Source organism: Giraffa tippelskirchi, chromosome 11 (assembly GCF_054371585.1).
Source record: "Giraffa tippelskirchi isolate mGirTip1 chromosome 11, T2T-mGirTip1v1.2.pri, whole genome shotgun sequence".
NCBI lineage: Eukaryota > Metazoa > Chordata > Mammalia > Artiodactyla > Giraffidae > Giraffa > Giraffa tippelskirchi.
In genome coordinates this window covers 60,425,001-60,440,437 of record NC_137285.1, presented here as the reverse complement: position 1 = coordinate 60,440,437, position 15,437 = coordinate 60,425,001, and the positions used below count along the sequence as shown (strand labels likewise).

General features: G+C 36.3%; 1 protein-coding gene across 12 annotated transcripts in view; it reads left to right on the top strand.

Moving 5' to 3' along the window:
- The window catches only part of LRBA (LPS responsive beige-like anchor protein), an 803,036-nt gene that overhangs the window by 387,345 nt on the left and 400,254 nt on the right, over positions 1-15,437 (top strand). For all 12 annotated transcript variants that reach the window (XM_081543940.1, XM_081543938.1, XM_081543941.1 and 9 more), the window contains one exon: positions 13,086-13,252. In XM_081543940.1, coding sequence (XP_081400066.1) covers positions 13,086-13,252 — 167 coding nt within the window. The remainder of the gene's footprint in view (positions 1-13,085; positions 13,253-15,437) is intronic.

Below are 15,437 nucleotides of genomic sequence, written 5' to 3'. Positions count from 1 at the left end.
AAAAACTGAAGCACAAAACTTGTGAAGCCAATGCATTTCAATTGCTTAATTAAATATAAATGTTAGTAAATTAGAATAACAGGTTATAAAATATTTTAAAGATTTTAGCCTTGAACTTTTTAACTGAAATTTATCTTTATATCACAATATTATACAAACTTAATGAAAACTTGCTTTATAATCTGTTTCTCATAAAATATACTCTAGAAAAAAGTATGCTGCTGCTGCTAAGTCGCTTCAGTCGTGTCCGACTCTGTGCGACCCCATAGATGGCAGCCCACCAGGCTCCGCCGTCCCTGGGATTCTCCAGGCAAGAACACTGGAGTGGGTTGCCCTTTCCTTCTCCAAGAAAAAAGTATGCATTTAACATTAATTTACCTCCTTCTCTTAATGCTGAAGTGGTTGTGAGAAGCCTTGTGCATATTTATATATCTAATCACAACCTTTTTTTGGTCCATTAAGCTAAATAATGTCATTTTATCTAATGACTTACTTGCTTCTGTTTTTTTCTTTTAACACGTAACTGTGTATTTTTTAATCATTGTAATTTCTTTTCCAGTTTTTGAACTTTACAAAAAATTGAATCAAAGTTGGTTTTCTCTGTCATGTTTAGTTCCAGTGTTATGTTTGTGAGATTCACTTCATTTGTTACGTTTTCTTTTTCATTTTCAATACCGTATGTTGTTCAGTTTCATTAGTAGAGCAGTGGTTTTTCATAATCTCTTCTGCTATTGATTGTCAATCCATTTTTTAACTGTTAATATCAGGATCAGTGCTGCTTTAATGTCTTTTGGTGTGCATACTCTCGTGTATTTGTAGGGTGGATTTGTTGTTCAGTTGCTCTGTCATGTCTGACTCTTTGCGACTCCATGGACTGCAGCATGCCAGGCTCCATTAGCCTTCACTGTTGCATGGAGTTTGCTCAAACTCATGTCCATTGAGTTGGTGATGTCATCCAACTATCTCATCCTCCGTTTTCCCCTTCTCCTTCTACCGCCAATCTTTTCCTGCATCAGAGTCTTTTCCAGCGAGTCAGTTCTTCGCATTAAGTGGCCAAAGTACTGGAGCTTCAGCATCAGTCCTCCCAGTGAATATTCAGGGTTGATTTCGTTTAAGATGGACTGGTTTGATCTCCTTCTTGTCCAAGGGACTCTCAAGAGTCTTCTCAAGCCCACAGTTCAGAAGCATCAATTCTTCGGTACCCAGCCTTCTTTATGGTCGAACTCGCTGGAAAAAACATACCTTGACTATACAAACCTTTCTCTGAAAATGATATCTGCAGTTTTAGTTGCTGTCTAGATTTGTTACTGAGTTCCTTCCAAGGAGCAAGCGTCTTTTAATTTCATGGTTGCAGTCATCGTCCTCAGTGGCTTTAGAACTCAAGAAAATAAAATCTGTCACTATTTTCAGTTTTTCCCCTTCTATTTACCATGCAGTGATGGGACCGGATGCCATGATCTTCGTTTTTTGAATGTTCAGTTTTAAGCCAACTGTTTTACTCTCTTCTTTGACCCTCATCAAGAGGCTTTCTAGGTCCTCTTCACTTTCTGCCATTACAGTGGGTATCATCTACATACCTGAGGTTGTTAATATTTCTCCCAGAATCTTGATCCTGCCTTGTGATTCATCCAGTCTGGCATTTCACATGATGCACTCTGCATACGAGTTAAATAAGCAGGGTGACAATATACAGCCTTGACATACTTCTTTCCCAATTTTAAACCAGTCCATCGTTTCATGTCCAATTCTAACTTTTACTTCTTGACCTGCATGCAGATTAATCAGGAGACAGGATGGTCTGCTATTCCCTTATCTTTAAGAATTTTCCACAGTTTGTTGTGACCCACACAGTCAAAGGTGTCAGCATTGTCAATGAAGCAGAAGTAGATGTTTTTTTCTGGAATTCCTTTGCTGTTTCTATGATCCAGTGGATTTTGGCAATTTGATTCTGGTTCCTGTGCCTTTTCAGATCCAGCTTGTACATTTGGAAGTTCTTGATTCATGTACTGCTGAAGCCTATCAGGAAGGATTTTGAGCATTACCTTGCTAGCATGTGAAATGAGTGCAATTGTGCAGTAGTTTGAACACTCTTTGGCATTTCCTTTCTTCGGAATTGGAATGGAAAACTGACCTTCTCCAGTCCTGCGGCCAATGCTGAGTTTTCTAAATTTGTTGACGTATTGATTGCAGCAGTGTAAAGCATCATCTTTTAGCATTGGAAATAGCTCAGCTAGAATTCCTTCTAGTTCATTTCATACTATGAACTAGCTTTGTACATAGTAATGCTTTCGAGGCCCACTTGACTTCACATTCCAGGATGTCTGGCATGGTGACTGACCACCTCATCGTGGTTATCTTTGTCATTAAGTCGTTTTGTGTGTAGTTCTGTGTATTCTTGTCACCTCTTCTTAATTAATCTCTTCTGTTTCTGTTAGGTCCTTACTGTTTATGCCCTTTATTGCGCCCATCCTTGCATGAAATGTTCCCTTGCTATCTCCAGTTTTCTTGAAGATATCTCGAGTCTTTCCTATTCTCTTGTTGTCCTCCATTTTTTTTGTATTGCTCATTTAAGAAGCTTTTCTTATCTCTCCTTGCTATTCTCTGGAACTCTGCATTCAATTTGATATATCTTTCCCTTTCTATCATACCTTTCACTTCCCTTCTTTCCTTGGTTATTTGTAAAGCCTCCTCAGATAACCACTTTGCCCTCTTGCCTTTCTTTTTGTTTGGGATGGTTTTGGTCACCGCCTCCTGTATAGTATTAGGAATCTCCATCTATAGTTATTCAGGCACTCTCTCCACCTACCAACCTGGGGAGTTCATCTTTCAGTGTCCTATCTTTTTGCCTTTTCATACTGTTCATGGGGTTGTCAAGGTAAGAACACTGAAGTGGTTTGCCATTCCCTTCTCCAGTGGACCACATTCTGTCAGACCTGTTCACCATGACCCGTCTGTCTTGGCTGGCCCCATACGGCATGGCTTAGTTTCACTGAGTTAGAAAAGGCTGTGGTCCGTGTGATCAGATTGGCTAGTTGTCCGTGACTGTAGTTTCAGTCTGTCTGCCCCCTGATCCCCTCTCTCAGTGCCTACCATCTTACCTGGGTTTCTCTTACCTTGGATGTGGGGTCTCTCTTCAGGGATGCTCAAGCAAAGTGCAGCCGCTGCTCCTTATCTCAGACGCGGGATAGCTCCTCTCGGGCGCGGCCCCTGACCTCGGGAATGGGGTAGCTCCTCTCGGCCGCGCTCGTGTGCCGATTTCTTAAATTGAAGAAAGTAGAGAAAACCAGTAGACCATTCAGGTATGACCTAAATCAAATCCCTTATGACTACACAGTGGAAGTGAGAAATAGATTTAAGTGAGTAGATCAGATAGACAGAGTGCCTGATGAACAATGGATGAAGGTTTGTGACACTGTACAGAAGACAGGAATGAAGACCATCCCCAAGAAAAAGAAATGCAAAAAAGCAAAATGGCCGTCTGAGGAGGCCTTACAAATAGCTGTGAAAAGAAGAGAAGCGAAAAGCAAAGGAGAAAAGCAAAGATATACCCATTTGAATGCAGAGTTCCTAAGAATAGCAAGGAGCCATAAGAAAGCCTTCCTCAGTGATGAATACAAAGAAATAGAGGAAAACGATAGAGTGAGAAAGACTAGAGATCTCTTCAAGAAAATTAGAGATACCAAGGGAACATTTCATGCAAAGATGGGCTCAATAAAGGACAGAAACGGTATGGACCTAACAGAAGCAGAAGATATTAAGAAGAGGTGGAATACACAGAAGAACTGTACAAAAAAGATCTTCATGATCCAGATAATTGCGATGGTGTGATTATCACCTAGAGCCAGACATCCTAGAAAATGAAGTCAAGTGGGCCTTAGAAAGCATCACTACAAACAAAGCTAGTGGAGGTGATGGAATTCCACTTGACCTATTTCAAATCCTGAAAGATGACGCTGTGAGTGCTGAACTCAATATGCCAGCAAATTTGGAAAACTCAGCAGTGGCCACAGGACTGGAAAAGGTCAGTTTTCATTCCAATCCCAAAGAAAGGCAATGCCAAAGAATGCTCAAATTGCTGCGCAATTGCACTCATCTCACATGCTAGTAAAGTAATGCTTAAGATTCTCCAAGCCAGGCTTCAGCAAAACATGAACCGTGGAACTTCCAGATGTTCAAGCTGCTTTTAGAAAAAGCAGAGGAACCAGAGATCAAATTGCCAACATCCGCTGGATCATCGGAAAAGCAAGAGAGTTCCAGAAAAACATCTACTTCTGCTTTATTGACTATGCCAAAGCCTTTGACTGTGTGGATCACAATAAACTGTGGAAAATTCTGAAAGAGATGGGAATACCAGACCACCTGACCTGCCTCTTGAGAAACCTGTATGCAGGTCAGGAAGCAACAGGTAGAACTGGACACGGAACAACAGACTGCTTCCAAATACAAAAAGGAGTACGTCAAGGCTGTATATTGTCACCCTGCTTATTTAACTTGTATGCAGTGTACATGATGAGAAACACTGGGCTGGAAGAAGGACAAGCTGGAATCAAGATTGCCAGAAGAAATATCAATAACCTCAGATATGCAGATGACACCACCCTTATGGCAGAAAGTGAAGAAGAACTAAAGAGCTTCTTGATGAAAGTGAAAGAGGAGAGTGAAAAAGTTTTCTTAAAGCTCAACATTCAGAAAAGTTAAGATCATGGCATCTGGTCCCATCACTTCATGGGAAATAGATGGGGAAACAGTGGAAACAGTGGCTGACTTTATCTTTCTGGGCTCCAAAATCACTGCAGATGGTGACTGCAGCCATGAAATTAAAAGACGCTTACTCTTTGGAAGGAAAGTTATGACCAACCTAGACAGCATATTAAAAAGCAGAGACATTACTTTGCCAACAAAGGTCCGTCTAGTCACGGCTGTGGTTTTTACAGTGGTCATGTACGAATCTGAGAGTTGGACTCTAAAGAAAGCTGAGCACCGAAGATTTGATGCTTTTGAACTGTGGTGTTGGAGAAGACTCTTGAGAGTCCCTTGGACTGCAAGGAGATCCAACCAGTGCATCCTAAGGGAGATCAGTCCTGGGTGTTCATTGGAAGGACTGATATAGAAGCTGAAACTCCAGTACTTTGGCCACCTGATGCAGAGCTGACTCATTAGAAAAGACCCTGATGCTGGGAAAGATTGAGGGCAGGAGGAGAAGGGGATGACAGAGGTTGAGATGGTTGGATGACATCACCGACTCGATGGACATGGGTTTGGGTAAATTCCGGGAGTTGGTGATGGACAGGGAGACCTGGTGTGCTGTAGTCCATGGGGTTGCAAAGAGTCGGACACGGCTGAGTGACTCAACTGAACTGGACATAATGGATGCTCTAATGTCTGGATCGCTTTGGTCAGCATAAAATTTTTGATGAAATCCACATTGTTGTATGTGTATTACTCTTCTGTTTTTTGTATTGCTTAGCAGTACTACTTTGTTTATCCATTTATCTGTAGGTGTATATTGGGTAATTTCCAGGTGTATATTGGCTCTTGCGATTAAAAGCATTGTGGGCATTTTCATACAATTCATTTTTGTGGAAACATGTTATCATTCATTTGGAGGAAATACCTAGGAGTATAATTGCTATGTCCTGTTGCAAGTTTATATTTGGGCGTAGGAGAAACTGCCAGCCTATTTTCTAGAGTAGTTGTTGGTTTTACACTTCATCAGGGTAGTTGGTAGGTATGAGTTCCCTTTGTTCCACATCCTTGCCAGTATTCATTGTCAGTTCCTGTAATTTCAGCCCTTCTAGTGTGCATATAATGATAGAGTGTTGTGGTTTTTAGTTGAATATCTCTGCTGACTAAGCATTTTTTCACATACTTATTAGTCATTTGTATATCTTTTGTAAAATGTGTAGTCAGATCATTTGTTAATGGTTTTAAATTTGTTTGTCTTTATTGCACTGTAGGAGTTCTTTATAGTTCCTGTAAGGAAATCATTTGTCAGTTACACGTATGGTGAATATTTTTTCTCCTTGCCGTTTCATTTTCTTTTTTTCTTTATTCATTTATTTTTAATTTCTTTTTTAATTGCAGGAAAATTGCTATACAACATTGTGTTGATTTCTGCTGTACAACATGGCAAATCAGCCGTAATCATACATACGTCACCTCCCTTTTTCTCTTCCCTCCCCTCCCAGCCCACCCTTTTAAGTCATTACAGAATGCCAGGCTTGGCTCCCAGCTTTTCCCTTGACATCTGTTTTACTCATGGTAGTGTATGCATGTTGATGGTACTTTCTCCATTCATCCCACTCTCTCCTTCCCTCACTGGCCTTTTCGTTTTCTAAATGGTGATTTTTACAGGGCATATTTTATAAGTTTCACTGTAGTCTAATTTGTCAATTTTTTTTATGGTTACGATTTTCTTTTACACTTTCCAATCTACGAGTTTTAGTCTAAGTATTCTCTGCCCACTTGAAGTTATCAGATTTTCTGTTTTTTTTTTAGAAGTGCTAAAATTTTAACTTTTATATCAGTATTTCTTACTCATTTTGAATTAAACCTTTTGTGTGTGGTATGAGGTAAAACGAGTTTTCTTCTTTCTTTTCTCTTTTGAGAGGGGCCAGGTGTTTCAGCACCAGCACTCCTTTCATTTCGTGACCTGTACTGTCTTCATTTCTCATTTTACAGTGTGATTCAAAGAGTATAAAATTCTACAGTTTCATCTTTCCTTTGTAAATTGTTTTGCTGTTATTTATTTTTTTTCTTTTTTGTTCAGATATATTTTAGACTCAGCTGTCAATATATCCTTAAGAAAGCCTCCTAAAGTATTAATTAAGATTGGGTTGAATCTATAAAATCAATTTGAAAAGTATGTATTTTTTAAAATACTGATATTTTAAATCTATGAACATTGTATATATCTTCAGTTATTTACTCTTAGTTTCTCTTAGCAGTGTTTTATAGTTTTCATTGTGTAGACTTGAATATGTTTTTATATACTGCTAAATATTTCACATTATTTATGGTATTGGTTTTTTTTTTCATTGTTTTTGAGTTGATTATTGCCAGCCTGTAGGTACATGATTAACTTTTAGTATATTGACCTTTTATCTAACAAACTTGTATTATATATTATAGTAGTTTTTTCTTAGAACCCTCAGAATTATAACATAGAGTCTGTTAGTCTTTCCTTTTTAAACTGTCTTTTTGCTTACTTGTTTTTTTTTTGTCTCATTCTGCAGGTTAAGTTCTCTTTTACCATATTGAATAGAAGTCCTGAGAGAGGACATAGTACTTTATTTCCAATTTTAGTTGAATAATTTTTATAGATGTCCTTCCTAAGGTTTAGGAAGTCTCTTTGTATTCCTGGTTTGTAGAGTGCTTGTTATTTAATTATTTATTTTCATGGAAAGGTTTTGAATGTTAATTGATTATTTATTTAATTAATTTCTTTAAAAAAATGATTTAGACGATATGTTTTTCTCCCTTTTTTTCTGTTTTATGGTGAATTATGCTGATTTATATTTAAATATTAAATCAACTTTGCATTCCATAGATATACTCTACATGATATATTGTCTGTTTTATAGATAGCTGAATGGTAGTATTTTGTTGAGTTTTTGTGTTTATTTATGCAAATTATGTTAGTATTTAGTTTTCAGTTCCTTTAATGCAAAATTAGTTACAGTGTATTCCTTAGCCTCTGTCATCTGAGTTTAAGATTTGTATTATTTCTTCCTTAAATATTTAATATTTTCTAATATATTTAAATGTATAAATTTTACTTTAAATGCTGTTTTATCCAGTTCTCACAAATTTTTCTAATTATCCTCGTGATTTCATTTTTGATCCATATTTTTTTTATTTGGAGATGAATTGTTTAATTTCCAATTATTTTGGATTTTTTGAGATTTTTTTCCACTTTTTATATTCAGCTAAAGAATCAAAAGGACCTCTAGATTTCCGTATATTTTCCGCTGCATGAGTTCCTCTTCTCTAGTAGTTTGTCTTTCAAATTTCCCTCTTACCTTCTCAGTAGACATCTTTAAACTTGTTTCACATATAAAAGCTGCAGGAGAAGTGTATTTTCCAGCCCATGAAAATGTCTTAAGGCTATTTGGGTAGTAGTGTATAATCTAGTATATCTGGCAAATAGAGTGTGGATAGACAGTAATGTAAAAGATAATATTCCACTTAATAGATGCTACACATACACAGATCTAGGCAGTAAAATTTGGTTCTAATTTTTCAATATTTTAAACAATTATGTATTTTTTGAGGATGGAATCTATACATATATCTATATTATTCCAAAGCAAATTTTTCTAGAAATAATTCTGGGACTTCTCATAAAAGGACAGAAGATTATTTCAAGAGCAAATAAAGATATACATTAGGGCTGTGATGGGTGGTTAGAGGTTTTGCTGGGAGTGAGGGTATATGATGTGAAGGCAATTGAAAAGTCACAAATGACAGAAATAGAAAAACTTTCCCTTTTCAGTATAATAGCATGTTTGGGATAAAGATGGTAAGTTGTACATTTTAAATTTTCTGTACTTATTGAATGATTGGAGACTATCCTGCAGGTAGAAATGTGGTGTCTGAATTTGGGAAAACAGCTGAGTCAGACATGGGAAACTTGACAGTTACATCTAAATTGATAATAGCAGATGATGTGTGGAAGTGGATGATATTGCCAAGGGACATATGACAAAGCCTTGAGAAAATGCAAGCATCCTGAGAGATAATGAAGAGAAAGTCTGACCACAAGAAAGGTCATCAGAGTGATGGCAGGAGCATAATAGAGAAATCTGCTTGATTTTAAGTTCATTCCTCTCTGAGCTTTCATACAAAGAACAGATAGTAAACTTGGAGACATAACATCTGAAAGGAAAGGCTAAATGTGATATTGTCTTTACTTCTTTATTTAAAGATCCAGAATAGTTATTTGAATTATAATTGATCAGTCTAAATTGCTTCTCTCTTCAGTTAAGTGAATTTTTTAAGAACTAGATTTATCTTATGTTTTATTAATTCTATATTAATAAATCTTACATTTCTTTAACAATAATCAAATTGAAATGAAATATATTTGAATTAGTTCCCAGGATGCTTTTTTCTGTTTTTGTTTTTGTTTTTTTCTAAGATTCCGGTTGGGCAGTAGAGTCATTGTTGTGATGCTATATTACTTAGTTCGTGTATTGCTTAAAGTAGGAAAACAGAAAAGTTGATGTGAAGTAAAATTGAATGAAATTTCTAGACCTGGCGGGCTTCCCAAGTGTCACTTGCGGCAAGGAACCCGCCTGCCAGTGCAGGAGACACAAGAGGCTTGGGTTCAATCCCTAGGCTGGGAAGATACCCTGGAGAAGGAAATGGCAACCCACTCCAGTATTCTTGCCTGGAGAATCCCATGGACAGCGGAGCCTGGTGGCCTACAGTCCATAGGGTCCAGAGTCGAACGCAGCTGAAGCAATTTAGCAGGCACACACTAGACCTGGCCCTTGATTTTATTGATAGATGGTACATTTTGGTAAGGTCTCTTGGGATACCTCCACTTAACCCTTAAACACAAGCACACATACATACATACATACATACATACATACATACATACACACACACACGCACACATATTCCTTCAATAAGTAACATGTGTTTGATCTTCAGGCAAATATTCCTCATCTGTACTTGACTTTGAATGATATGTCATATGTTGAACATGTTATTGGTTTTTTAATAAGAATGTGTTCATCTTTAAAATTCCATTTTAAAGATGCTTTTAAGAATAGATGCAAGTTCATTGTATCATTACAAAACATTCTTGTTTGGTTTCCTTTTATCATGTTTTAAGGTTAGATGTGACTCTAATGTTCCACAATGAGACAGAGATTGATAATCAGGAGAGAATAGCCCTTTAATGTGATTTATATCTATAGATTTTATGTCAGATATGAAAAGTTGCTGTTTATATTATAAAGGAGGATCCATTAAAGAGCACTTTAAACCATTTTACTATTTAACTTACTACCTTGGCCTCTTCTTTTTAGAATTATGCCTTTTTAAGCAAACTTCAGTTGCTTACCAAATGTTTTGAAGAATATGATTTGATAAAGTTAAACTAGTCTAATATTAATAAAGATTAATTAATTAATAAAGATTAATTAATTAATACAGGTAGCCCATTTAATAATGTCTTTTTTGGTAATTTTGGTACATTTAATATGAAGGTATCTGGTGTTTCAGGGGAGTATTCAAACCAATTATTTTTTAATTTCCATCAATAATTTTAATTCCCTCTTATTATCAGATGAGGTTAGATAAAGACACATTGTCCATACATTAGAGGATGTTTAAGCTATACAAATTCTGACAGTGTCTACCATTTTGTCCTGTTGGTTTCAGTGTATGGTTGACTTACTTATGTGAAGTAACCTACAGAGTACTGCCTAGTTCTGGGATGAATCTCTGAAAATAACACATAGTAGATGACCTTTTTGTTAACGATGGAATAATTCCCTAGTTATCTTCACTTAAACTACTCCCTTCAAGTATTTCTTAATCATATTTTCTTTTCTTTGCTCAAATCATAATTTTGACGAACTGAACTATCTTGGGGTTTGCTTGGCTCAGGCTTTTATTTTTAACATGGTATCTGGCATTTGCCTGTGTGTGCATGTTCAGTCGCTTCAGTCGTGTCTGACTCTTTGCAACTCTATGGACTGTAGCCTGCCAGGGTTCTCTGTCCATGGGATTGCCCAGGCAAAAATACTGGAGTGGGTTGCCATTCACTTTTCCAGGAAATTTTCCTGACCCAAGGATTGAACCCGTGTCTCCTGCATTGCAGGTGGATTCTTTATATCTGAGCCACTTGGGAAGCCTGGCATTTGCCTGTAATATTTTATAAATGAATCTAATTTCTCACATAATTTATTTTTTCCATATCAGTGTTTAGGTAAAATAAATACTTTCCTTTAACAATATACAGAAACTAACCTCCTAGAAATTCAGTTCAGTTCAGTTCAGGCGCTCAGTCGTGTCCGACTCTTTGTGACCCCATGAATTGCAGCACACCAGGCCTCTCTGTCCATCACCAACTCCCGGAGTCTACCCAAACCCATGTCCATCGAGTCAGTGATACCATCCAACCATCTCATCCTCTGTCGTCCCCTTCTCCTCTTGACCCCAATCCTACCCAGCATTAGGGTCTTTTCCAATGAGTCGCGAAGAGTTGACTCATTGGAAAAGACCCTAATGCTGAGTAGGAATTAGCCAAAATCTATTAAGTGTACAATCCTTAGAGGTAATATAATCCTCTCATTTTGCAGATGAGAGGACAGTTAGACCTAGAAAGGTAAGGTGAGTTAGTTGCCTAAGACTGATAAAGACTCTGCCAAAGATGATGCTTTAGTCTGGTATTTGATTTGTTTCCCAATCTTATGTTTATTCATATGTGTAATAACATATTCATATATATTATATTATTTGTATGAAAGGGACTTTGTATCTGCAAATTTTGGTATCTACGGGGGGTCCTGGAACCTTGTCTCCCCCCCCCCCCCACCTCCTCGGATAGCAAGAGAGGACTGTACTTTTATTCCCAATTCCCTTCTCACAGTTTAGAATGGGGATTCTCCAGAGCAAAGGCTATCAAGCTGGTTCAGCCTTTGATCTCAGTAGCCTAGTGTTCTGTACAAACCAAGAGATATTTGATTCTTTATGCATTTACATAAACTTATCATTTGGGTTGCTTGTGGTATTAGGAACAGAAAATCCAGTTCATACTGGGCTTCAGTGAATGAACAGGAGCTTATATAGGTTCTTGTAAAAAGTCTTAAAGAAAAAAAAAGATTTCACAGAAAGTTATTTTAGAGGTAGGCTGGTCTTTGGTTGACCCGCAAATTCATGATTCCATTCAAAGTAAGCTGTTTTTGTAATTCTCATACCTCCCCTCCCTGTGGGTATTGTCTTCATCCTCAGGCTTGCTTCTCTTCTGGAACAGAAAGAGCTCTCAATACTCCTGGAATCATGTACTTCCTCTTTTACACTCTAAGAGAAAGGGAGGAACTGTCCAACTAAACTCATCTTTTAAGTAACAAGTTTACATTAATCATTTTTTTTTTATTTTAAGCAATTAATTAGGTAGTATAGCATCTTAAACATGATACCACAAGTGTCTGAATTCCAAAAGAAAATAAACAAGCATCGTGGAAACTAGTGGTTGTGTTGTATCTGATTATTGCTAAAGAATCCTAAATTTGTTTTGGCAAAATTGATGTCTGAGAAAGTACTTTTCAAACTTTAATTTAGAAATCACCTGGAGATCTCATTAAAATCCAGGTTTTGATTTAGTTGGTGTGGAGTGGGACCTATAATTCTGCACTTTTAATAAGTTCCTAGGTTATTCTAGTGCTGGTGGTCCATTTTGCATAGCCAGGGTTTAAAAGACCACACTGTTTCTGGCATTTTCTAAAGGTGTTGAGAACTAGCTCAGTTTACTACTGCAAACCACCAGCGTCTCTTTTCTGGACCTGTGCAGTAGCCTGATAACTGATCTCCCTGCTTAAGCCTCTTGTTCCACTGTAATTCATTCTCTAAATGGAGCCATGTTGATCATTTTAATATGTAAATCAATCACATTATTCCCCCGATTAACCTACTGGTACGCCATTGCGTTAGAATAGAATCTAAACTCCTCACCCAGTACCAAATGATGCAACCCTGCCTGCCTCTCTCTCCAGACTCTTTTCATACCATTCTTCTCTTTGTTCTCTTTGCTTTAGTTCTTTGCAACCTTCCTTCATGCTACTTGTAATGTAGCACATCACTGGTTTCTTCTCTTTATTCAGGTCTCTGCTTAGGTATTAACCACTTCTGAGTGTACCTTATGAATGACTGCAGAGAAATAAATTCTTGGGGGATTGTCGTGCTGAGGCAGTAGATCACCAACTCTGTCAATTCAGCTCATGAGCAATGTAAAAGTCACTTTAAATTTTTGTTTGGTTCTGTTCATATAAGGGATTATTTCATCATGCAATTAAAGGGATTTTCCCCCATATTTTTATATTAATAGATGTTTCTTTTTCCTATCCAAGTCACTGTGTGCCCAGTATTCAGCAGACAAACGAGAAGATGAGAAGATGTGTGATCATTTGATAAGAGCAGCTAAATATCGAGACCATGTGACAGCAACTCAGCTAATCCAGAAAATTATCAACATTCTCACAGACAAGCATGGAGCCTGGGGAAATTCTGCAGTGAGGTAAAGAGATACCTTTAGGATTTGGCCACTGATTTTCTGTGGAAGGCCTAGGTTAAGATAAATGGCTTTGATCAAATGGATATGATCAAGACCAGATGAAGAGCAGAGTGATTTAATTTTGTAATTTATCTTCTACTATGAATTTAAAGCAAAGGGGAAGGAGGAAATCAGTATGGGTATAGTTATGGATTTTTATGGATATTTCAGTTTCCTTCAACTACTCTTAAAAGAATAGTTGCTCATGTATTTATTCATTTTGAAGTGAACTGTTAAGGGAAGTAGTTGGTTTAGACTATTTTACTTGCAGCACTTATATCTGAATTTATACAAGTACAGTATTTTATTTGAAGAAATGATTCCCTATTTATGCTTTTTAGTTTTTAGCATATAAATTTGAAAACATAATAATATGTATTGTCTTATTGAGTTTTGTTGCAGATTACTGGGCTATGATGAAACAATACTATCTTTAAAATTTTACTTACTATATCTACCTCCTTTTCAGATTACCAAACCGAACAAGCAATTTTTAGTTCTAATTTCAGAAACAAAATATTTAAATTACTTTCTCAGACTAAGGAACTTAGATAAGTCATAAAATTTAATATTTTTGGAATATTTTATTCTACAAGTTTTAGGAACATGTTTTGACTCATTTAAGTAAAGTTAACAAAAAGTTCTTTATTTCCCATTAGAAAAACATTTTTTAGTTCCTCATTTCTGCATAACTTTTTCTGGAAGACAACAACAACAAAGGAAAATAGTAAATTGCTTGTGTATTATGTATAGGTGTAATTGTTTTATGTGTTTAGCAAAGTCTAGTTTTAGAGATTTTCCAGTAAATAGAAAATTATTTTAGTTTAAGCTGAACTTTATAAACTAGTTGAGTTGAAACCTGTCTTGGAATGTTTTTGTTTTGAGTACAGGTATTTGCTAATACTCTTATCTCATGCTTATCTTGAAAAATACTTAAATAAAATGAATCTCCTTTCTTGGCATATCATTTTTGATGTTCAGAAGACAAACAGGTCAACACAAAAGGACTGAGTAAAGGCAGAAACCATGTTTGTTTGTTTGCTTTAATCCTGTTCCGGCTGATCTCAGCTGCAAGAGTAGTCATGGAATGACATGAATTACTGGGTCAGAGCTCTCTGGTGCCTTATGTTACAACATATGGAAGTCCGTGGGTGTGTATTTAGAAGGGGACTGGGGAAGAGGAGTTCTACTGAGGGTTTTAGAGTTTCAGTATACTTTAATATAACAGATGTGTTATAGTCATTTCGACACCAGGTTGTATATATATTAGGAGATTACTTTGCTGTATAATGATTGGCACATATTGGGAACTCAATATGTGTTTGTTACTTTTTTTTTTTTTAGGCTTAATTTTTTTTTTTTTTAACCTAAAGAAAGTTTTGGAATTTTAAAATGAAAATGTTTAGGCAACTTACACCAAATAGGTCTTTTTTATGACATCAGAATTCTTTCTAGTGATAGCTGTATCTTTGTATAGCATAGTACACCTATGCTGTCAACATGAAAGCATTTTTTTTCTGAAGTGATTTTTGTGTAATAAAATATCTTGGAGAACTAAATGGACTGTGAAGTGTATTTGTCTAGAAATAATTAGTGTTTCTATAATAGAGTTATTCAAAGGCTTCAAGTCTATTATTCTATAGAGCCAGAAAAAATGGAGGTAAATTCTGAAATTTTAGTATTTCCCCAAATTGACAGAACATTTTTTATTTTTTTTGCTCCCAAATGAAAACAGCTGTCAAACTGTTTGCTTTTAAATGCATACATTTTTAATTAAGAGCAACAGCAAAGGATGCATCATTGAAAGGAAAATTAATTTTAGTATTGATATTTTTTCTGTATAAATCTCATAACTTACTTAGATTTTATTAAAAACAGTGCTGTAGCAAAAACATATTGTCCCTCCACGCTGATATTTTTGTCATTATATTTAGTTCAGTGTCACATTCAACTGTTACTTCTTTAGAACACCTGGTTACTCCCTAATTCCTTTAATACAATTATCTTAAGATAGTCCTTTTCAGTATTAATCGCACTTAGAGTGCTTTTGTAGACCTTGGTGTCCTTTTTTAGGTAGCTGTGTAAGAAAACAGGTGATAAAACGTAGGCTGGCTTACCATTCTTTGACAGTGGTTAACTATTCTGATTT